The sequence below is a fragment of the Vidua macroura genome, chromosome 2 (genome assembly GCF_024509145.1).
Source record: "Vidua macroura isolate BioBank_ID:100142 chromosome 2, ASM2450914v1, whole genome shotgun sequence".
NCBI lineage: Eukaryota > Metazoa > Chordata > Aves > Passeriformes > Viduidae > Vidua > Vidua macroura.
The window spans coordinates 91681148-91705931 of NC_071572.1; the positions used below are offsets into that span (position 1 = coordinate 91681148).

General features: G+C 40.9%; 1 protein-coding gene across 1 annotated transcript in view; it reads right to left on the bottom strand.

Annotated features, from left to right (window-relative positions):
- The window catches only part of ATP8A2 (ATPase phospholipid transporting 8A2), a 274582-nt gene that overhangs the window by 12484 nt on the left and 237314 nt on the right, over positions 1-24784 (bottom strand). Inside the window, exons 33-34 of the mRNA XM_053971420.1 lie at positions 16173-16261; positions 10251-10355 (exon numbers count right to left, since the gene is read on the bottom strand). Of these exons, the coding sequence (XP_053827395.1) occupies positions 10251-10355; positions 16173-16261 (194 nt within the window). The remainder of the gene's footprint in view (positions 1-10250; positions 10356-16172; positions 16262-24784) is intronic.

A 24784-nucleotide genomic window follows, 5' to 3' on the forward strand; every position in this document is an offset into this window, starting at 1 on the left:
GCCCTGTGTATTAAATTTTGAGGGAAAGAGAGGGTACTCTTCTCTCTCTTTTTAAATTTTTGAATTAAAACATAATAATTGATCTCTTTCATACATTTCAAACAATAACTTACACAAAAATTTTCTGTTTCTTGCTGACATGTTTCTGTCACTGAAATCACATCACCATAAAATAAAAAGAGCAAGAAGAAATGTCTGAAGCAGACCTCTCCGGCTTTGATCAATCCTAATCACCAAATTCTTTACAAGCAGACTGTTGATTTTCATTTCAGCCTCTTGGCTCTCCAACTCCCTTATGTGTCTTCTGAAAAAGAATCAGAGATCCAAGCACAATGGCTTCTCCCCAAATATCACCTGGCAAAGAGAGCTTGCAGATCCCTCTCTGGCTGCTAGGACATGGCAGGTATTCCTGAGGATTTATTCTCAAGTCCCATCTCTCACCTTTCATGCAACATAACACTGCTTAAAGGCTTACAGCATCGATCACAGTGCTGGCAGATAAACAGCAAGAACCATACACCAGGCAGAGGCTGTGGCCACACCTTTGTAACTGGCCAGGGGAGACCTATTGTTCTTCCTCAGATACTCCTTGCTGGATGAGGGCACTCCCCCAGAACCACCCCAGGCCTCAGGGTTTTTTTTAGTTTGGAATTGTTATTGGTTATACAGTGGACAGAGACATAACTAGCATAGGCTCATAGGTTTGGCATAAGGAGAACATTAAAAACAAGAAGATTATTTCAGACCAGGAATTCAAAATTAAAGCATGCAAATCATCTCAAATGTAAATCACACTAAGGCTTGGAGTTCAGCAAAACTCTTATGCTCAAACACCCAGAACATCCCAGGGCTGTGGAAGAAAGGCCCAACTGGCTCAGAGAGCAATTGTATCTCCATCCTCTGGCTTCAGAGACATCACAGAGAGGATTTGCCCTCCTGCAGAACTGCCAAAGTAGCAACGAGGGGCTTCTGCTGGCTTCCCTCTTTCGATCCACAAAGAGGAGATGTTATTTTTTGTTATCTAGCATTCGATTGCAGGAATGTTTTACTCTGAGGTCAAAGTAGGAGGTCTTTTTAATTTAAAAGGCAAACAGGCATTACTGATAATGAAGCGGCAATGTAATCAAAGGAAAACTCTGGAGCATTTCACAAGGAAGTGTCTGAGGCATATAAACAGTAAAACAAAAAAAAACCTCCAGCATTCTCTTTGCAGAGTCAGCGCCTACAAACACTGCTCCTTAATCACTCTGGATCCAGCTGAAATAGACATCCCAAACCACTCTTCTTTTGCATTTTACTGTAAATACTCAGCAAGCCATTAATAAAAACCCACTACAAGGACACCAAAGGGTCACCAGGCACAAACCACAGGGGAACGAAGACAGAAGCACTGCCTGTGCCATTTGCAGGCTGGGAAGAGCCAGAAGTTACCTATCAGAGGTGACTCCTGCAGCACACAGCCAGGATTTAAGGAGTACCAAGTCCTTGCTGAGGGCCCAGCAACAGCCAGCTTTCCAGAGAAGCTGAGCTCTTATGCTCTGCCATGGTGTAGCACTTCCAGGCCTTTTTTAGTGCAACAAACTCACCTCCAAAGCACATGTGAAAGCCACAGAATAACCTTCCCTCTTCATAAATTGTATTTGACATTATCCAGCCAAATGTTTGCCTGATAAGCACTCAAATGTGTGGCCCTGCAAGGCTGACTTGGAGCATACTGAGAGCAGCCAGCTCTCCAGTCCATGAGAACATGGGATATTGAGCTCAGCCCACATGCAGCTGCAAGTTTTTTATCCTGCCTGGATGTGGAAAAGTTAAGAGAATGTCATACACTTTCAGCAGCAGCCCCATGGATGTCCTGGTGGTGACTGATGGCTAAAGCAGCTCCTGCCCTCACCAGTCAGTGGCAGGACCTGCCAGCGCTCCCCACACCACCCCACTTCTTTCAGCTCACACATCACATGGGTCCAAACAGTGGAGCTGAGCAGCTGGAGCAAAGATGGGCCAGTCTGACCACAGCTGGTAACGGGTGGTTTGGGAAACCATTAAACCAGCCTGGCAGCCACATCAACAGAAACCCATGGATGCATGGCCCTCACCAAAGCCCTGAAGAAACACTGTTGTTACAGGCTGTGATTTGGCTTGGCAGCACACTACTCCAGCAGCTCTCCCTGTGTGTCCCAGAGGTCTGCGTGGAGGAGCACCCGCAGCCAGCGCGCAGCAGCAGCGCCCAGGGCAGGTGCACACGGGTCTGCCCGCGTTCCACACCACCTTGTACCCGTGGCAGAATCACCCCGCAGCAGCAGATGGAGGCCAGGACGTGTTGTGAGATTCAGTCAGTCCCCATTTGCAGCACATAGTTCATATATATAGAGTTCTGGGGCCAAATTCTCTACTCTAAATCCACAGAATCCTCTTCAAGTTGGTTCTTAGAGTTGTATGGCTAAAAGCAGGACAAAGCTTTTCCTTTTCATGATAAGCAAAGATGATTTTCATTTTCTTTTCTCATTAACCATGTCTTAAGGCAGAAAAGCCAGATCCTTCTTTGATTCCTAAAATCACTTGGACAATCCATTCTAGCCTTCATTTTTGAGACTGTTATTCCTAAACTTCTTCCAAAGACTACTTAGAATGATATTGAGTTTGCATAGCAAGGTTTTGGTAGTGGGAGGCTACAGGGGTGGCTTCTAAGAGAAGCTGCCAGAAGCTTCCCCCATGTCCTACAGAGCCAATGCCAGCCAGCTCCAAGATGGAATAACAGTGCAGGTTTGATGGGCACCTAATGTCCAGTCAGGGTGAGCCCACTGTAAAAAGACCAAGCACCTTTAAAAAAAATACCATTTAAAAATATCAGTGCTGAACATCAGATGCCTCTCTGAAATGCAACAAACCTAAGAAAATAATGGAGGCCTCTCTCTGCTTAAAGTACCTTTCATTTCCAAGCATGGCAACCACTAAGCACGTGTATATGCATTTCTTTAGGGGGGTGGAACGCAGGCATCATTGTCAGATGTCCTGAAGTCAACTAAATTAAAACAGAACTTGAAGCCGCCCAGCCTTCCCAAAACAGGGGAACTGACCCGATTTAAATGTCGGAGAAGCAGAAAAGGCGAAGTGTGGCTTGCTGCTTTTCAGCTACCCTCCTTTTGATATCAGTGCTGTTGACTTCTTGTCCTTAAGTGCCTCACTTTGCACTTACTCTACTGGGTGCTTGGTCATATCCTTTACAGATAAGGTGGCAATACAGTTGCAATTATAACATTCTTTTCCTACTCACTCATTTTTTTTTTCTGAAGTAGTCACCTTGGAGGATGAAGTTTTCTGTGCTTGGTCTCTGTGTATGGATTTTTTCTGGTTTGGGGTTTCTATGTGTGCATTTTTTAAAAATCCAAACTTACTGGTTTACTAGAAGTTCACTAACACACTTTTACTGAAGTTAAGATTACTTCTGTCTTCAAAAACTCTAAACTCCACCTAGCAGCTTTTTTCTTGCTTTTCTTTACAGAAAAGCTAAAGAACAGCTCAGGGCAACAACAAAAACTGAACCTTGAAAGTTTCAGGAACACAATTTAGAGCACAGCCTAGGACATTTGGTTGAAAAAAAAATCTCAAATTGCTTTTCTTTAAGCTTTTAAGTATTTTGTAATTGTCCACTAAATATTTAACACCTAATACAACTTCTGTTTTCTTGTTCTTGCTACGCTTAACTTGGCACTTTATTCTTTACAGCAAATCAGAGAGGGGAATGCAGACTGTCCTGCCTCTCTTCTGAGACTGGGTTAGCCAGCAGAGGAGTCAGGGTCCAGGCAGACTGCTGAAGCCATTAGGCTGGAACAGTTGTTATGGAGCAGTTCTCCTGCTGTGCAGCCTGGAGGGAAGATTTCTTCCTCCCTCCCCTGTGGAGATCCTCAGTGCCCAACCCAGTAAGTCAGGATTAGGCATCAGAGAGATTGGCCCCTTAATCAGTTTTAACTCTCATCTTGTAATGTTCCTTTTTCCTAATCTTTCTTTTCAATTTACAACTTCATTTTGGCCTTTGTTCTAATACTGTACCTCCATCAACTTTGACTTTGATAGCAGATTTGATCAGAGCTCTAAATCCTTCTCCAGGTCACCAGGTTTTAACCCTATTTGTGCAGTGTATCTCCCTCAAGGTTACATGATAGCTACAATCAGGATGGCAAATAATTAATTGCACTGGAGAAGGGGAATGTCAACTCTAACTGGTTTGCACTAGCAAGCAGACACTTGGGTCCCCAGTGCCAGTGGGAACCTGGTTAACTCCCCCTTCAAGACCTCTGGCAGGGTTGTGAATCCCTTTCTGTCCTGTGCCCCTCCCCACCTCTGCCCCACAGTGGAATCAAACCAGGTAATTGCAAGTGCCTCACACACAGGGGTTAGAAATGTCAGAAATAAATGGTACATATTAAAATGAGGAAATAATGTGATGATTCCTTACTGATATGGGACAGAAGGGAGAGAGAAAAGGACAAGCATGGAATAAAAGAAAATTATGCCTTTTCCACCTTCCATACATGAATGTTTACCATATGGAATCAAAGAATTAAAAAAAAAAAACTCCACTGATATAATTTTATGTGCTTTTTGCTAGTAAAAGGAGTCTAATATCTTTTTACAAGAAAAGCTGCAAGGAAAAATCATAAATATGCCAGTCACTTTCTTGTGTATGCTGGTGGAGAAATCTCACCTTTCCTTCCCAGAAATGGTGCGAAGAACATCTGGAAAAATTGATAAAAAGGATGCTGAGACCTCAAAACCCAAAATGCACCTCTTCCCTCCTCAACCTCATTTTATGCTCAGCTGCAGTGTATGGGCTGGATTCAGATCAGAGTCATGCATATCCTGAGTAAATATATCGAAGTCAACACATTCATGAAACAAGAATTTGGCTCCAAACATCCCATGCTGTTTAACCAGCTGAAAGCACAAGACTAAGCTTGCTTCAAGTAAGATTCAGTGCACCTGCTGATGCAAAGGGGCCTTAATGGCATGGTCTCTCTATTCCAGTAGATGTAACTTGGGGTGCATCAATACAGAGACAGAGTACTCTGAAATACAATGAGCCGAAGCCTCACTCCTCTTGATCCTAATGAAAAAGCTTGCCTCTTCCTCAGGAGCCAGGAGATCAGGTCCTCACCTCATTCATGTATTTCTTAAAAGTTAGGTCTGTTTTACCATTTCTGCCTCTGCCAGTGAGAGGCTGAGCCTCTGCCACTCGTTTCTCTGCACAGCCACAAGCCCAAGGCAGGTTTCCCATGTTGCCCTCTTGCTCCTCCCCAGGGACCTGTGGAGCAGGGAAATCTCCACGGGTGCCTGTATCAGCTCACTGATTACCCACCAGGTCACACAGCTATTGAAATGAGACAGGCACCTGCCCTCACACACCAAATAAAACCAAGGCCAAGACAGATAATACAACTTGCTCTCAGGGTGAGAGCTGGTCATGAACTTTTCACTGAAGTAGCTGGGTTAGATTTGGTGAGAAGCAGTAAAATGAAAGAGAATGAAATGAAAGAGACACCAGTGTGTCTCCTTGTTGAAGGTAGACAATGGAGAGACTGTGGGGAGCTGCTGTTTTAGGTGCACTGGAAAAAACAATATTTGTTTTATGATATGGAGATGAAAGATGGCACCACAGCCATCACCAGTGGGTGTCTGAGAGCAGCAAGAGTAAAGGGGCATACAGAAAAATGCTGTGCAAACACACTATAGTTATACCTTGCTAGGTCTGTAGTCACTTCACCTTTGTTCAAGGCAAGACTCTGCCTCCCAGATTTCTGATTCATTAGAAGAAATTTTTCCCAGTACTTCAGCAATGCGGGCACTTTTCTGCAACAGCCCAGAGAGGTCCTTCAGCTCCTTGTAAAGTATGCAAATCATGAAAGCCACATTGTTCTTCAGTATCAAACAATCTAATCCTGCCCACCAACCAATTAATAACAGGACAGAAAAACAACCAAAAAGCAGCTTTCAAAGGGAGCTCTCTGGCAATTCCAAGACAGAGAAACCCTCTGGAACAGGAAATCTACTGTCGCAAAAAGGGTGCCGCACAGCTTTGCTCACTCTCCATTAGTTGGCCAGTGGAGCAATAAAGTGACATGGGTTTCCAAAGCAAAGTTTGCTTTGGTGCCTAATCAGGCTTTACTCCACCTGAACTCTTGCTGACTTCAATGAGAGGGTAGATGGAGTGAAAAATGAATGAGGACTTGAAGGTTTGGCCCTTTATGAGCCAAGATTTAAGTTGTAAACTTATTTAAAGACATAAAAATCTCTGCAGCTGAACTCAATGCTGCTTTTGAACACAAACCTTGTTTGTTTTCTTTGGGTAAATCTTTACATGTTAACATGATTAAATCTGCTGGGCAGGTGTCTCCTCATGTCCATGTTTGCTTTGGCACATAAGCTGCCCCTCTCACCTCTCCAAATTCATGAAAATTTAGTGTTAAATCCTGCCTTTTGTTACATGAGAGTGCCAGGGAGCCCCTCTCCCTTCCTAACCAAGGCGTGCTCATGTCGCAGCTGGGCTGGAGTCCAGCCCAGCATTGCCAGGTGCCCAGGCTGGGGAGGGCAAGTGTGGGTACCCATCTTCCACAGGCAGGCAAGCAAGCATGGCATGGGATCCATCACAGCCCCTTACTGCACACTCACTCTCCTGCTTCTCAAGCTGTTTCTGGAGTTGCCAGTTTTCCAGCTACATGTTCACCCTGATTAATTCCCTGCTTTTGGAATTATCTCACTTTGTGATCATCCCAGCCTCTACCAAATGTTTAAGTTTTCAGCTGTCCAGATGAGGCATATAAAAGAATAAGAGTATGACCTGTTACAGCTCAAGACTATACACTTGCTATAATCTCCAAGCATCACTCTAATGCTATTTGCAAGGTTTCTGGGACCCAGCTGTAGTGCCCAGGGTGCTGACACTCTGCCCTGCACAGACCAAACAGTCCCTCATTAACCACTTGCCTTGCTGTTCATTCCCAGCCACAGCAAAAAATGTGCAGCTGCTTTTTTTAGAGCAATACAAGCAAATTCAATTTTAGAAACTGTTCAAGGGGCCGGGATTCAGAAAGATACAACAAGCACTAGTGAAGACACTTTTTATTAACCCAGAAGAATGTGCCTAGCAAGAAAAGCTGTCAGGGTGAAGATCCTCTGAGACAGGATATGCATATCTAGGTATCAAGTGGCACACACAGCTCACCCAGAACTCCTTCCCCAAGCACAGCAAGGACCCAGGTGATATCTGCCCACATTTAACAGCAATTCAGCTGAGTCACAGCAAACTGTTGGCATCCTGCTGTGCAAGCCTAGATGCACTCACTGCTTTCCAGGCTTTGCAAACTGCTTTTTGTTTAGCAGACCGGTTCTGAACACTCACATCTTGCACCTCATTTTTTGTCTAAGGTCTAGGAAATGAAAAAAGCAATTAGCTCCCTAAATCCTTCTCTTATCTGTAATTGGGTGTAAGTTTTTTCTTGTTTGTTTGTGAAAAACACTGAACAAAACCAGTGTCCACTATGTAGGCCACGAAAATAGACCCCCCAATGACAGACAGCTTATCTTCCACAGCTGCCTGAACAAACCAGCACCTAACGGGCCATGTGCTCAGGAACACTTCCAGCCAAGGACTGAGGTACAGATGGACTCGGGCAGTTTTTACACAGCTCCTTATTTTTGATTAGAAATGAGAAGAGCCCTGTTACTTTCCCTTCCTGCATAGTGTCACATTGCCAAAAATATCCCAAAAGCAATGGGGCCGCGAGCAGGAGGCGAGAGCAGAGCATGCACCTTAGCACACGTTTCCATCAGCTTCAAGGAAATTTTTTAAAATTAAGGAACATGAACCAGAGAGACTAGCTGAAGAAAGTTCCCACTCTATTTCTTTCCCACCCTCACCCTTCCCTTTGGACAAGCACACGATTTCTAGCAGGTGTGAAAGAGCCATGAGACAAACAAAAGAGATAAAAGACAGAACAACTCTGAAGAGGAGTCGGGAGGCCACAACACAAGCACAGCACACCAGCTCCAAGCAGGCAGAGGCACTCTACCATTATCTAGTTCACAGATGGACCACCCAGAAAATCTGGGAGCAATTAGGAATGAGAACAAACAAATGCATGGAAAGAAGGGGGGAGGGAAAATGGGAAGGAGGGCCAGAAGGGATTCCTTACATCATCTCCATGCAAGCGTTTCGAGAATGAAGTGAAGCTATATGGAGGAGGAATGCAGATGAAAGAGTTTGCAGTGAGAGTGCAATAAAGTAAAAGGCTATGAAAACATGGAGCGTATGAATGAATTACAACATGGACATGAAATTTATAGAAAGTCAGGACAGTGTGTAAACAGAGAAAAAAACCAGTCAAGTTCTTGGAAACACAGACATGCACATATAAACAGATCAAATGCTGACTCTCTCTTTCTCACTGTTAACAGCAATTCAACCCAGCCTGCAATCCAGGGATGCACCAGGCACAAAGCTGACTCATGCTCCTCTCTGACTATCAATAACTGGCATTAAATACTGGCAGGAAAACACAAATGCACCAATATAACCTCACATAAATAGACAGGAACCACAGCAACATGCAGGCAACTCACAGAGCTCATACCAGAGCCATATGCCTGGGAACAATCAGTTTTCTGCTGGTCTGGTTTTCACTTACCTGGCATCTATCAGTCCATTAGTCAGCACTTCACAACACCAGGTTACACCTTTCTTGTCTGGGGAGACTGACCTGATTTTGGTACCAAGCACTTTGGCTTCAACTGACTTCAAAATGACTGCTCAACCTTCTAAGAACAAGGCCCATTATTTAATTAATGCCTGATATTAAGTGTCTTTGTTGGTTATAATTGTGGCATAGAAGGTTGCTTTGTTGCTGCAAAGTTTGCTTTCTCCTCTTAAATAATTTGATGTGCAGTTTATGATTTTGCTAGTGAGCACAATTTAGAAACTCTGTTTTGCTGGATCCAAAATTCGCAGCAGAAAAATTACTCAAAAACTGAAGATACCAAATGTTTTGAAGTGATCTTAATCAATAACACTGTGTTTACTTTGTCTTGGCCTCTGAGAAGCAAACTCTGGTCCCTAAGGACATCTTATAAACACATTAAAGTTCACACAAGCTTTTTTAAAAGCTTTTCAGTTTACCATAATCTCAGTAAATCACTGTCTGATCATTTTCCTTAAAACCAATCCTTATTAACACACAAATTCAGTTGAAAAAAATCTACTATCTGCTTGTCTTAGCAGCAGCTAAAATATGGCAATTAGTTTACCTTAGAATAGACATCAAAGGCTCAAAGGATGACCCTGCCCCAGAAGAACAAAATCTTTTAAAAGCCCCATTCCACTCAGTTTGCTAGTTTATAAGGTTTGCTAAAATCCAGTTTAATGATCATGTAGTTTCTTAGCAAGTCATGAGGTGCCATATTGTGTAAGGAACAGAAGAGTTAGTTCTAAAACCTTTTTGAACTTGGGAAGCTTTTCCGACCAGCTGATGCAGAACCACATTCTGAGATGGTAAATGAAACTGTTGGATGCAAAAGCCTCATCATGATTTTCTTTAGCTTCTTTCAGAAGAGACAAAAGTTCCCACACAACACATACTCTCTATACAATGAAAGGTTCAATAATAGCAATATATTCAAGTCCATATGGTGCGGTTATAAGGGAGAGGCACAACGAGAAACTGAGAACCCTGAAGGCTAGAGACCTGCAAGCTGTAGTGAAAAAAGCAAAAGCATAAAAAAACCTCTTAAGGTGAAACTGAATAAAGTAGTAGGGCACAATGGATTAAGCCAGTTCTCCTTTTAGCTACAGTCTTTATATCCTGAGCTGCTGACCGCTCCCTCCTCTGACATGGTTATCTTTTTTTTTTGTTTTGTTTTTTGGATGACATAACAAAGTGCTTTCAAAACCAGTCTGTCTCACTGGCCAGGTAAGAGCACCACATGTTACCACACAGGAGACTGAGCAGCAGTTTTCAACAGAGCCTCACAGCAATAATGCAGGAGAAATGAAACTGAAAGGGCTGGTTTCTGTGGGGGGAACAGACACATACGAATGCTGTTGTGTCATAGTGCGACATATGCAAGGGAACAGCAATAAATGAATAATACAGGAGAAGAAGCCTTATTAGCTTGTCTACAATCAGATTTTAATGGTGAATGAGAAATAGGTAGGGGAGAAGAAAAGGAGGATCTGGTTTAAACATTTAGCATAGACTTGCCTCTTTCCATTACTATCACGAAGCATGGCTTTTCCCAGTTCTCTTGTCTTCGTTTCCAACTCCTTAACTTGCTCCAGCAAAGTTTTATGGTAGGTATGCTTCGCCCTATACCACAAGGAAAGGACAAAAAACAAAACAAAAAAACCATGTGAACATTTGTTTTGCTACAACCCCCCCCAGTTTTACCTCTCAGGTGAGAGGCACAGGGCCCTCCCTTGAAGGATTTGGGAAATAAAGCACAGTGTATGCATGTTAGTTCAGGTTCACAATACCTGGGGAAAAATACATTCGAAATGAGAAATCAGGATGACTTCAAATTAAACAGAGCTCAGCCACTTCAACACAACACTCAAAACCTAGCCAAGCAGCAATGCTATGGGACCACAGAGACCTGACCCTGCTGCCGTGGGACTGCTCAGGACCAGGGTACTCAGACAAAAGAGCTGGGATTCATTGAATATTCATGGCAGTAAAACATGAATCCACTCTATCTTTTGAGCTACGCGTGGCACCGCTCTGAAAACCAAAGGAGAGTCTCAGCTAATAATTGCCATTTAAGCCCCTTGATTTTCATTTATCAGTCTCACGTGACTGGAAAGGCACTTCTGTCCTCAATTAACTTCCAAGCTGACAGTAACAAGACTGGCTGTGTCTTCCTACTTTTTTAGCTTGAGGATTCAAAGAGTAATCCATGCACCACACATGCAATCAAAATCTAGAGTGTGATTTAGAGTACCCCATGAAGAGACTTGGGCCTTTTCCCCCCTCAGGTTCACCTACTGCTCCAGGGCTATTATACCTAAATTACACTGACATAGGGGACACAATCGAGTCCCCTTTTTCTTGACCTGTACAAAGCAAGAACACAAAACGCAGGGATCTTTCTCACATGGGCAGTTTTTGATCTTTTGTGCCAGTTAAAGGAGGATAAGTGTCCCATGATAATATATTGATTTGCATGTGACTGCACAATAAGCCTAAAAACAAGATGGAGCCAAGTTGGCTGAGACACTACTTGCTTCATAACATTAAATTAATATTCTGCAGCTCAAAGGTGGCAAAAAGTTCTTTACAAGTTTTATAAAACATGCAGACATTAAAATCTTTAGCCAATGATATAAAACAACATAAAACTCCCTCTAAAAGAAAAATAGTAACTGGTGCATATGTACTTAAAAATGCATTTATTTTTAAAAAGTATGATACTATTGCTCCTTCCATAGGGAATAAGGAACAAAGACCACAAAATGTTTGCTGGCACTGTTTATAATGACAGTGCCTTGATACCAATACTCAGATATCTAAGTCCTCTGGTCTTTGTGTTGCTGAATTACACCCCAAATACCTAAAAATGAGAAGCTAAAATGAAAACGACATCTGCAGTTAAGAGAAAAAAAAAAGAACAGAAGATGAAGCACACCAAAATCTGAAGGTAAAAATTATAAAGATGTACTTATAATGGTATATTGTTAAAACAAACCTCCAAAGGTGTATGATTTGTAATACCAACATACTGTGTCAAAAGAAATGAGTAGCAAGGATATTTTTAAAATGCATAATGCTTCAGCAATGTGAGATTACCAACAGCTGCACAGAAATTAATTAGATTCAAGCTGCTATCACTAGTTAGGCTAATGATTAGATTGGTCTCCTCTTTGAGGAAGGGAAAATATAGCTATTAAAATGAGAAAGCTTTGAGGCTATTAATTTTTATAACCTTTTCAGTTGAATTCACTATCACACTCTTTAATTTAAATAAATACATTGAAATTTTGACCCTTGAAATTTTGACCTTCATCTCTTCCCTTTTAAAGAGGTCATACCTACTATTGCAAACTTCAAGACTGAGCATGTTTAGAATTTTTCAAATCCTTCATAATCAGTTTTCCTCAGTGACAAAAACATAGAAATATACATGTTATTCAGTCTCTTCCAAAGTTCCATGTTTATCTTGCCATAAGCCATAGGAGATGTTTTTCTTTTCTCTTAGAGTGAATATTGAATTCAAAATTTGACAGACTGGATCCTGATCGACAAGTCCAGTTTGTGCAGCTCAGCATCAGGAGGCATGACACTGATGTGATACAACATGGAAGAAATACTGTTGGCCTGAAGTTGGGAATAATGAAGTGTTTTTAAGTAGTGTGAAATGATTAAACACATGGGTTCTTCTGGGGCTGGTAGTTGGTATGCATTGAGTCACTCCTTCACTTGGAAGCAGGAGCACCCATGGAAACCACTAATAAAGTATTATCAATAAATAAAAGAATATGAAAAAAGCCTGAGGTAACCTATCCACATGTTCCCTCAAAAAACAAATACTAAAATATGGTATTACAATTGCCTCAGAGTCTGGGCTTGCTCCTATCAAAGTCACCTGCAAATATTCCACAGACTGCTGGCAACAGGGCTGGATACTTCATAACTTTTCCCCTACGGCACTTTACAAACTTTTGATGCACAGAAATACAGGTAGGATTCTGAGCTTTTAGGTTAGTACTCTACAAGTGGTTCTGGATGCACAATCAGTCCTCAATGAACAATGAAATTTTGTATTTGCCGTTACTGTTCAGCTAAAATGTGATGCATTACATAAAGACAAACTCGCCTTTCCCTCACACGCTGGGATATTAAGATCAGGGACTGTAAGAACAGGCAAAAGGCTATCTTTGTATTTTGTGTAGCCTTTCCCCTTCAAAGTCAGGGAAGTGCATCACTTCACTGGCCTGGGATATTTAAGGGGTTCAGGAGGCCAGAATCTGCCAGGGAGAAGCAGGGTGACATTCATAAATGATTTTTAAACATGTCACTAGCTCTACTCTGGCTTATCATCCTCACTACCATTTAATGAGTCTTGTATTTCAGGGACTGCAAGTATATGTAAAGATGGGAAGAGCTCCTTGTATGTTCTTCTCGTACTTACACTGCAGAACTGGCAAATGCAAACTGCTTCTTCCCCATGGTAAAAGAAAAAACTTCATGAAAATTTTGGTAATGATTTGAAGGCTCAGGAAATTTTTCACTGTAAAATAAGCACTGAGACACCAATTAGGAATAAATTCTTGCCCTCTTGCCTGATTTTGCTGGAATACATGCTGTGTTTTTATGATTCCCACATACCTCTGTGAGTCAGCTATTCCAAGATTTCCTAGAGCCAGTGACATGTATTCAAGTGACATGCGCCAATTGTGAGGGAGCACTCACCGTACAAAGCTCTGTTCATTGTAATGATGGCACAACTAGGACTTTTACAAGGCAAACCAAGGCACTGAACACAGGGTAGTGGACCAAAGTTAACAACATATTGCAACCAAGAATTAATAGTAAGCTTCCTTCTCTTTAAAAAGAATTTTCCACATTTCCTTGATTCATTTAAAAAGGAATAAAAATGAAAAAGAAAATAAAAAAGCCTAGAGCCGCAGAGAACATGGGAGGTAAGTGATGTGTTGACAACTGAAGCCTGTGTAACAATGGAAACACATTCTTGCTTCCAGCATTAGAAATTTTGATAGTAGATGCAGCACAGCAGTTTTTAAGCAAAAGATTTGTATGTGTCTGAAACAGACTTTCCAATCAACCTTGTTCCAGACAAAAACTCTGTGCTCTGTTTATGGCTTTCTGGCAGTATTTTGTACTGAAATTAGGCATGTACCTTTTTGGTGATATGGATGTTCTGTCTGTGGACATGTGCTTCATGTCCAAAAGAAACTGAAAGGGACAAATTCCATGACCATGAGCAGCCAGAGTTGCTGGAATTTTATGGCCAAAACCATATTCTGCTGAATTACAGAGAGCAATGTGGTGTAACCACTGCTGTGGAAATGTGCCAGCTGATTTCCAGAGGCCTTAGGCTCCAGTTTTAAATGGCAAGCCTCTTGGAAAGGAAACAGACCTTTACTCCTTCCATATGGCAGTACTGATAGCTGTGTCATTTAATTTATTCTCATTAAAATATTAATGGTGCTAATTTTTCAGTGACGGTTTAGTTTAAAAAAAAAAAAAAAAAAAAAAAAAGTCCTGGTCAGAGAAGAGATTTTTAGCTTAATATTGTTAGGAGCCTCCTGTTTAAAATCTGTTGGGAAAATATCTGGCCTATCAATCATACACATTTGTCTTGAGACCTTCAAGTCTCTACACATTCTCAGGCTGAATGACTGAAAGGATTATGTTGCTGAGATTTCTTTAAGAAATATTAAAGGACAGGCTCAGTCAGTAATAGAGTTTGAAATGACTAATAGCTGAGGATGAGCCTGCCATGGTCTGGCCTGTTTTACAATTCATGAGTCATTTTTACCAAGAACTGATAAGAACAGAGGACAACTTCAGAACACTCAACTACCATTAAAACATTAAAAAAGCTAAAGATTTTTTTTTCAGAGTTTTAACAAGCAGGTAATGGACACAGTTAAGTATCTAAATTTAAACATTCTGGCCTCGGTTTTACAATTTTAAAATAATTTGCAATTGCAGAAGTTTAGTGAGTACAGAAAAAAAACCCCAAAAAACAAAAAGCAAACAAAAAAACCACAAAAAAAACCCAACCAAACCTCTGATGTGCTGGACTATTAAATCATAGTTGAAATTTCATGTTACAATACCTAGACTTAATCTGAGCAGTCTAGCTTGTGAAAATTAAGCTGAGGGACAAAATTTAAAAAGTATTTACTGAGTGTCAGATTTGCCTACTACCAGTTTAATTTCACTGTGCTATCAACCCCAGATGAAATAAAACCAGATTTTCTGATCTGTGCATATGACTTTCAGGACGGTGATTGAAATGTGCCTGTGTTTGGGACCTTTCTGGGTTTTTCAGTATTTTCTGCATTTTTCTGTAAAGCAGATTGGTGGATGGCAATGTTGGGTTTACATTGGATTCAATGACCTCACAGGTCTTTTCCAACCTAAATGGTTGTATGATTGCAACAATCTTCCCTTAGTGACCAACAGCTCATTCTAGGAGCAAAGTGTTATGTGTCATGATGCTTTCACTGCGAGTCTTTCTGACGAGTTACAAGCTAACCTGTATTTCCTCTTCACTCCAGGCAGGATTCTTCTGCCTTTTTGCCCCAGAGTTGGAATGCCCAGGGTCCCTCTTGCACAAGGTCATTATGCATCCATGTAACAAAACCTTCTTAGTTGTAACACAGCTTTCCAAGGGAAAAGATGAAAGATTTGGTGCTTAAGACACTTAAAATAAGCTGAACAAAATGCTACAAATTCTAAATTTAAATTATTACTTCTGTATCTCAAATTGCAGTGACAGAGACGGTTGCTTCCCTTTAAATCCAAGTTGTTGAAATTGTTTGCCTTCTGCAATGTTTTGAAACCACAAAATTTTGAGAGAATGGAATTACAGAGGTTTGTATTTCACCAGTTTGTTCCTCCTCTCTGGGCAGTGAAGGTACCATTAAGATTTCACTTCAAACATAAAGGCAAGAGTACTGCTCTTCTCCCAGCTCAGTCTTCAAAGACCTGCTGCTGAAGGAGAACCTAAAAAGCAGCTGACAAAGAGCTGAGAGCTTAGTGGCTATGGATTCGAGTGCCACACATTTCTACTTTCCACCTAACCTGAGGTCAGACTCAACAAATTATTTGCTTCATTTTCAGGAAATCTCAGATGTCCAATTTAAATTTGCCTTTAACTAAAGGACAGACAACACAAATAATCCTAAGGTGACACATCTTCATTACTCAGTCAAGGCCACCTCCTCCAGATTTAGTCCCAGCTATTCATTCTCACACATTGCTGGGTGCGTGGCAGGTGAGGAATCACCCACTTCACCTTTTTTCCCTTCCAAATGAGTACCACCATTTTGCAATCACTGAGAGGCTTCAGACTTCTTTACAGAACAATACTGGACTGGACAACACGTGCATAGAGAGTAATTCCTAAAACACCAAGAGGACTGGTTTGGGACTTACGCTGTCCATGCCACATCTTTAACAAGGCACGCAGTGGGCACAAGAAACAAGCCAAACCAGAAGTATCCACATCTTAACACCATTCCAGCCTGTGAAGAAAACAAACATATAACTCATGGGCATTTTCAAGCTGTTACATGTTAAGTGGTTGTTTACAAGCAAAAAGGTAGAGCGATGGGATCAAACTAGTACTGCATCCACTGGTCTGGGTAATGTTGAAATTTAATGGTGGGGCAATAATTAAAATAAACAATGATGGCATTTTTCATTGCAATAATTCCTTATGACCTCAAATTTTTTAAACATTTCTGAAAAATTATGCATTTTGACCAAATCCTCCAACGATATTAAGTTGTGGATCCAGGCAGACACATTTTTAGTCATGGAGAAGAACACCGTAAGTATATTCTGCTTGCACTTTTGGCTACCTTTTGCTTACTCTCTTCCCATCTTCTGTCTTAGATCTCTGAGTAACATCAAACTGACATGAAAAAAAAAAAATACATTTCTCACTAAAATGTTTCAGTCATATTCCACTTAAATACAGCACTTTCTGCTCAAGCTACTGCTGCCTGAAGCCCAGGACGGGAAAGATTCACTCCCGTCCCTCAAATGGCTTTTTTTACAAACAAAGAGCTCAAAGTTTATATTTGCATTTTTCTCATTGTTGTAATGCTTGAAGAAAAAGCTTGGTGGGATTTGAGAAGGAAGATATCTGGAAACCCTGCATATTCCAGCATACACAAATAGTTATGGAATGAAGTTGAACTATAGCACTGTTCACAGAAATGCTATTTTAGATCATTAGAACCTTTTGCAGATAAATTAATGATGATTAAAGACCAGATTTGCTACACAGAAGATTTGAGACTACCTCATCACCCCTTCCATGGAATACACACACTTCCCATCAGCATTGTTAAGTTTGGCTACACTTTAGAAAGGACTTTTTTCCCCCTGTAACTACTTGTGTGCACCACGTAACTGAAATAGAGGCTGAAAGGTTTCAACAGCATTTCCAGTGTCTAGAAAGATTTTGCTCTCTCCTCAGTTATGGACACTGCTAGAAAATGCAGGAGATGGATGGTGGGTGCTGCTGCCTAATATCTGTTCCCAACAAACCTCTCCTATAGAAAAGCAAGCTGGGTAAACATTCAGGCAACGCAGTCAGATCCACACCACACTCACCGCAGCTGGCTCAGCGAGAGAGGCAAGAAAGGCTCTTTTTGCAAGGTCACATGAAACTGAAGGGCTACACAGTGCCATATCTCTTTGCCAAAATCTTTACTTCTCAATATTTTTTATGCCACACACACACACCTACTGATACATCAGCAGTGTAACACAGGCTTGGCTGGCTCATCTTTGTCTCACGCTGTAGCACACAAGCACTGCAATGCTGAAGTGTCAGGCCATGGTACAGATAAAGACACAGCTGAGCTACAGAGGAAATGGAACTACATGAAACACCTACTAGCCTTTGAACACACTGGAGATAAAATTTTTAATTATACACCTTGTAAGATGAAAATTATTGCCCACAACATTCCACCATTCACTGCAGTAAAACTCTTAAACTGAGAGAAGCCATCACAGAGCTTTGCCAGGATGTTCACCAGTAGCATCCAGCACCTTCTCCCAGTGTCAATATCTGTCTAAAGTTGTTCACCTAACAATGCAGTCATATTTAGCAGCACCTTGCCCTTGGGTTGCCCAGTAGTGAGTACATCCAAAAGTGGTTTTCACCTTTAAATGTTAAATCCTCCACGTCACAGCTGGACTACAGATCAGTGGTAAATCTTGTACTGAAACCAAGAGCCAGCTAGACTGTGCTAAAACATTCATGGACACTTTCTTTGCCACCCACACAGATAGTAAGCAAACACTTTCCAGTCACAGAATCAGCTCTCCATTATTTGGGAGCCCTCATGCCCACATTCACATGAGAATGCCAGAAGCACATAGACAGTTTTGATCTATGCTTATTTAAGGAAAAGTACATACAGGAATAAGAGGGAATTAATAACTTTATTGGTAGCCAAAAAGTTGAACTGTAATAACAGTGGCAAAACATAGTAAGATTTATCCTTATGCTTTGCTTTTCTTTGGCCATGACCCTGCAAGTGCTAGGAGTCACAGAATCACATCAGCATTTCCACTCACCATCCTTCCTCTGCCTATGCTAATAAAGGCTAAAAAAGTGCCACAGTATTCTATATGCATTTTCTGATATTTTTGATTGAAATATTTTACGTTCCACTTCTTGCTTTTCTAGCCAAAAGCAACTTGACATACTTTCATAGTGCAGAACAATCTGAGTATCTGTTCAATAGAAGTTTAAATGCTATTATTTTTATTACAAATGCTGACATCTCAATCAATGGCTATGAATTTGGACATGTGGCATGTCGGAAAAAAAACCTCAAAGCCAAATATTTTTTGCCTGCAATTATGTATTTTACTCAAGTATTATTCTGTCCAAAAACTTCACCATAACAGTCAAACTATTCATCTCATTGGAACGCTGTCAGATACTCATTTTACTTCTGGAAAGGCTTTTCCCACACAATTCTCACCAAGGTTTACTCCATTCCTCAGCTCATCTGGAAGGTTTCATTCCTGCTCATCTCTAGTTTTGTCTTGGAGTTACAGGACTGCTGTGCTTCACGACCATCTGGTCTGTCTTGCATGCACAGCTCTGCCTCTGAACACAGCCTCCTCCCTCACAGCATGACACCCTCTTCTCACAAGATGGGCGCTCCTCTGCACAGCATTCACAGCAAATCACCCAGCGTGCTCTGGAGAGACATCCATAGACAGCACTTTTAGGTTAGTCCCTAGCTTGCAGGATAGAGAGCTGGGTTATGAACAGAAGCTGCAGTAAGAACACCTATTTATCCCTACAAAGCTTTCCTCACGCTTCCCAGCTGTTCCAGTGCTGCATTCCAGTTGCTCAGCCAGTCATGACAACAGTGAAGACAGTATTGCAATACATCTTCAGTGAAACATGGCATTTCTATACCCAGTTCTTGTGAATAACACTCTTCAGCTATCAGTTATCACCCCAAGATAAAAAAAAAAAAGAAAAAGCAGAGATACCAAACAGGAACCACTACAATTCTTTTTCTGTAAAGATCATCACACAAAGCAGGAGTAGAAATAGGTTGCTTTTTAAACAAATTCAAAATATTGACCATCTCTGTCATCACAGAGGCCCCATGATATGTAACTAAGTAATTTTTATTCTGTCTACTGTTGTAAACATTAGTGACTATCACATCCAAGGTGAATTGCCAGAGACCATTAATCATAATGCACCCCCCAAAACCACTTGAGACTAATGCAACTCCTCCTTCTGAGAACATTGCAACTTAAACTGCTGCCAGCAGTAGACTGCCTTTCAAACACTGATTAATCTGCCACAGACAAAGCATTCATTTTAGAGAATTGATAACATTTGTTAAAAAGAAAGAATGGGAACAAGAAAAGAAAGAAAGTTAGCTCCAGTTATTTCACAACTGAGGAGGAAATAATTTAGGTCCCAGTGCCTTTAACCTCTTCTAAATAGCATTTGTAAGGGTGGACAATTTCTTTTTATTAATTTTAAACACATTAAAAGAAGTAATAGCACTGACCATTCAGAATGACCAGGAAGATTGTCTTTGTACTATTATTTTAGAAAGCATAGGTTAAGGTGGGGTTTTATATTTGTTGGTTGGAGTTTTTGTTTTTCTTTGCTTATCTTAACTCAAGGACATGTTATACACAAGCATATGAAACAGAGAATAGATTGTTTAAAAAAAAAAAAAAACCTTAAATTGCAACACAATCTGGAGCACATTTAAAGCTCTCTTCTCCATTTTACTATTCTTAGTATGTTCATAAGCATCATTCCTAGTAGTACTGTTTCACCAATAGGTGGTGTCACTATTTTCAACAACTTCCAATGAGAACAAGGCCAAAAGTGCCACGGATGGGAAGTCAATATACACACTGTTCTGGTATTCTTATCACAGCATGGTTAGACAGCTGGGGACCAGTAAATTATTCAGACAAAGCAAGCAAGGGTCTCAATCATATCATTCAAGAAAAGTGAGACAAAATTTGAATTCTTATTTTGAATAAAGAAAGTTTTTTATGGCTTAATTTCCTCATATATCTATGTATCTTAACTTCAACAAAAATGGACAGCAGAAGTATAAGACCATGATGGAAACAGCTGGCTTTAAATTTCCAGCACAAAAAAAAAATTATTCCTGGAAGTGTGCCTGGAGCCTGATCACAGCTCTCTCCATGAGACACGGATAAGGACCCAATGAGTTGGTCAACTGCAGTTTCATACTCATTCAATTCCAGCTTTGTGCACCAGGGATTCAAGTCCACACTGCAGTCCAGTGACGGCACATCACTGGGTCCCCAGTAGGCAAATGTGGATGATAGCGTGGCACTGCCTTTGGCAACACTTTGGAAAGGAGGAGTGAGGGAGAGGATGGCCACATGATTATTGTGAGGGATCCACATATGGTGACAGCACAAGAAATATTCACTGCCATTACTGAGGTACTCTCAATCTGGACTTCTCAGACACTGATGACACTTGTGGCTGGAGCTGCAAGTGCAGCTCTGGGACCTTGACCCTCCTGCTCCATTTGCTCTGCCTCAGCAGCCAAAGCAGGAAGCAGTGAATGCCCAGCTGCACTAACACACCTGGAAGCAGCCAACTGAGATGTACCGGGTGGATCTCTCTGCCAGGGCCTCCCCTCCATCAGTTCTAGACCAGTGGCTTGGTCTGAGCACACCACTTCAGAAGGGCCAGAGCTGGGGCAGGGGAAACCCAGTTGGTCACTCTGCTCCCATCCCATGTTAGGCAATTCACGTGGAAGCATGCCTGCTTTTCAGTCACTGAGGGCAGCTTCTTCAAAGCCTGCCCCAGCCCATGGATCCGAGGTACCATTCCTGGGCCCTCAGCCACAGACATTTTCCCACTGGTGCTGCTATCCTGGGCAAACAGTCCTGCTTCGCTTAAGTTCCAGTGCCTCATCTGAAGGCACGGGGTATGGACAAACCTATTACTCTCCTTGAGAAGTTCAAGCATTAGCGCTGGGACACATTGCAGCAATGCTCTGAAAACTCTCAAGGTCCTGCAAAAGATGGCCTTTCATCTGCTCTATAGACTCAATAGACATTGCTTTAAATGTCTAGAAAATATTTTCAATAGAAAGTAAAATATTATCTACCCCAATCTTGAAATCGTTGCACTTTTAATGATGCTACAGCTTTAACACCTTTGCTGCAGGTTTGTTCTTTTCTCTTTTTTCCTAATTTTTAAAATGCTTTTCACAAGTAAATTTGATCCCTAACTTCAGTAGGAAGAGAAACAGATTCCGTGCACAAAAAAATCCTACCGCATATTATGAACAATATCATTGAGCAAGCTCCTCAGCAAATACGTATTTACAGTTTGCACCCCTGTTTTCCTTTAGGGAACTGCAATGTGCATGGTCTGCATGTTTTGGGTCCTCCTAAGCCTGAAAGTTTCAGTGCTAGCACTGGGTAGTTTTCTTTCAAAAGGCCTGGAAGCTTTACCTTGAATGGATAAAAGTATTAATTCTTAACTATCAATTAACTGATCAGTTCTTAAGGAGACAGAAGACTTGCCACAAACTAACACTCTCAGCACTCCATGCCATGTAACAACTGGTAGATACTGTGTCATAAACCAACCCATTTTTCATAAATTATTCTCAAGGCATCAGCTAGCAATGGCTTTCTCACACTTCTAATGATAAAAAAGCTTTGTTACATTAAATCAAATCCTCCTACTATTTCTATAAGCTTGTGTGGAATGGTAAGTATCTCCACCTCATGCTGTTAATACTGTAAAAAATACATAGATAGTTTAACAATTCCTGTATTACACAAGATCCTCAAGGTGCTACAAACATCAGACCCTATACCTTAGAGATCATGTACATTAACATGTAAGTGCAGAGAGGTGACAGGGCTAGCTCATGGTCACACAGATCGACTGCAGAGCTGGGCAGATTGCCCAAGTTCCCCAATTAAATCACACTACATGGAGAATGAGCCTACTGGAGCCCAAGTATGAAATAGAACAAATATCCAAGAAAGCAGCCTCGAGGATTTTCCCTGTGCACACTGAAACACAGTGTAGCCTCAACTTGAATTGTTGCTTAAGAACTTTTCCTGGCAACATAACTGCAGCCAGCTCCAGGCTGGGCAGATCTGGTAGATTCAGGGCTGACAGGTGCAATCAACAGATTTACTAGCTCCCTCTTCAACAAATGTCTAGGCTGGAAAAATACCTAAAGAACAGCCCCTTTTGGTTAGTGGCAAAGTGTTAAGAAATGAGGCACAAGAATTTGATTTCCCCTCCTGCTTACACCACTGGGAGTCAGGAGTACTTCAGACGAAATCAGCAGAGCTCTGCCACTGAAAGGCTGGCTGCATATTTCCATATCTGAAATAAAGATGTGCAATGTTTTCCATAATGTAAGAATTTTCACTCTAAAATGACTCAGATGAAAACAATGACCTCACTGGCTGGCTGGATTTAACACAATGACACACTGGTCCAGTCTCAAAACTATTTCCTCCCTCTCCCAGTCTCTGCTCATACCACCACATCCCCTTGAGACCAGCAGAAGGAGGAACAGAGAAAAAAAAAATCAGACACCTCACTCAAATATTTTACCCCTTTCTCTTAATTTTGCCAGTCATACTTGAAGACACATGGGAGCCTAGAGTAAGAAATCTATCCACTGTCTAGCTTCCTAGCTATGAAGCTTGTTGATATTTTTAATGTAGCACCTGGATATAAATGTAGGGAGGGACAACAGGAGCAGTATTTTGAGCGAAAAGGAAATTGCCAACACCAGCAGGAAGGCATGTATTCAGCATTCCTAGTAAAGCCCAAGGTGTTTTGAGATCCAGGTATCAGGCAAGAAGCTTTTAATTAAAGAAATTGCTTGTTATGACAGATAAAAGCAAGCAGGAAAATACAAATTAAAGTACAGAAGACCAAGAAAAATGCAATATCAACTCAAAAAAGGCAAATCACCTGCTTTAAGGTATCTCATGATCAGGAATTATTAGTACAAAGTTACGAATCAAAAATTAAAACCTTTAAGGGGAAGAAAAAAACCGCCAAAACTAACTTCACATACACAGCCATGGTTTTGAAAGGACTAGTTAGAGCTATAAAACCATAGGAGCACCGAGAAAGGATCTTCTAGATCCTTTTATTTTCTTGTCAGGAACTCTTTTTCCATAATGGAGGAATCACAGCAAGTTAACAATCTATTTTTATTCTATTTCTTAATGTAGCTTTCAGAAATTAATATTTGATACATACATGAATGTATCATTGGCCAAATGTGTCCCACAGGATGCTAAAATAAGCTCTGTTTTGTGTTAACTAAAGATATAGTCTACATCTGCAGTCCTGCTTAAGGAAGAAATTACTTTATCTCATTTATTAAATAGTATACAGCAGTACCAATTAAACAAGGAGCCCGCCCGTGCTATCCTTCATTATTACTCTGATAGCAGAGAATTAAGAAAATTAATCAGATAGTGCTTTAATTTGATTTTATGGTTCACTAGCAGTGTAAACTCTGATTCAATTCCACACAGCCTGTAATTTTATCATTATTCATTACACTAAGCTAAAAAAAAAGCAAATTTATGTTTCTTTATAGTCATTTGGAGAAAACTGATGGTAAAATCATGCTCCATCATGTCAATGGGAAAGCAGATTCCTGAAATTTTATTAGAAAGCACAGATCTCATTAACCAAAGGACCTTCTCCTCATAGTGGATGAAACATCTCAGTAAATTTTTACCTAAATAGCACCAAGAGCTAATTATTTTTTCACATTAAAAAAAAATACCCTTCTGTATTAGCATGAGCTTCTCCAGCACAAATTAAAGCCATGAACAACTTGGAAAAAAACCTGCTGACAATGTTTATGTCATCCAAGATTTATTTTTCCTCACCTTAGTCAGGCTTGGTATTATTCTGAATTATATGATAGTTTGAGTTTTCTGAGATGTGTCCAATTACACAGTTGTGCAATACAATATCATCTTCTTTTATACTCCAAGTTAAGATGAACTTCCCCTGGAGAGTGTGGCAGAGCAGGCCCATGGGCAGCTACAGCTCTTGGGCAGTGACCTGCCACCATTCTGGAACTCCACTGAGCCAATGTGAAACATGTAGGGAAGTGATTCCAGCATGAAAGCAGAGTCACACCTATACACACTTCTTTAAGAATCTTTGCATTTTTGCCCTCTTTCCCCCTCAAATTACTCCAACAAAGGCATGAAATCTGAAGGAGTAACTTTGGCAGACTCGACAGTGTAGCAGTTTGTCTTGTTCACTGCTTCATGCACTTTAGGGTACACGTCTACTCTGTATATAAGAAATTTATACTTTATATTCTCCTTTTGAAATAATGTTCAGTAACCACTCTTGTTTGGTGTCTGTAAGTTTCTGTATAAGTTTTAAGAGCAATGACCCTTGTAGAGTAGCTGCCCTTATTTAATAACTGTCCCTTTATCATGAAAGCTGTGGGGGAAAAAAATTAATT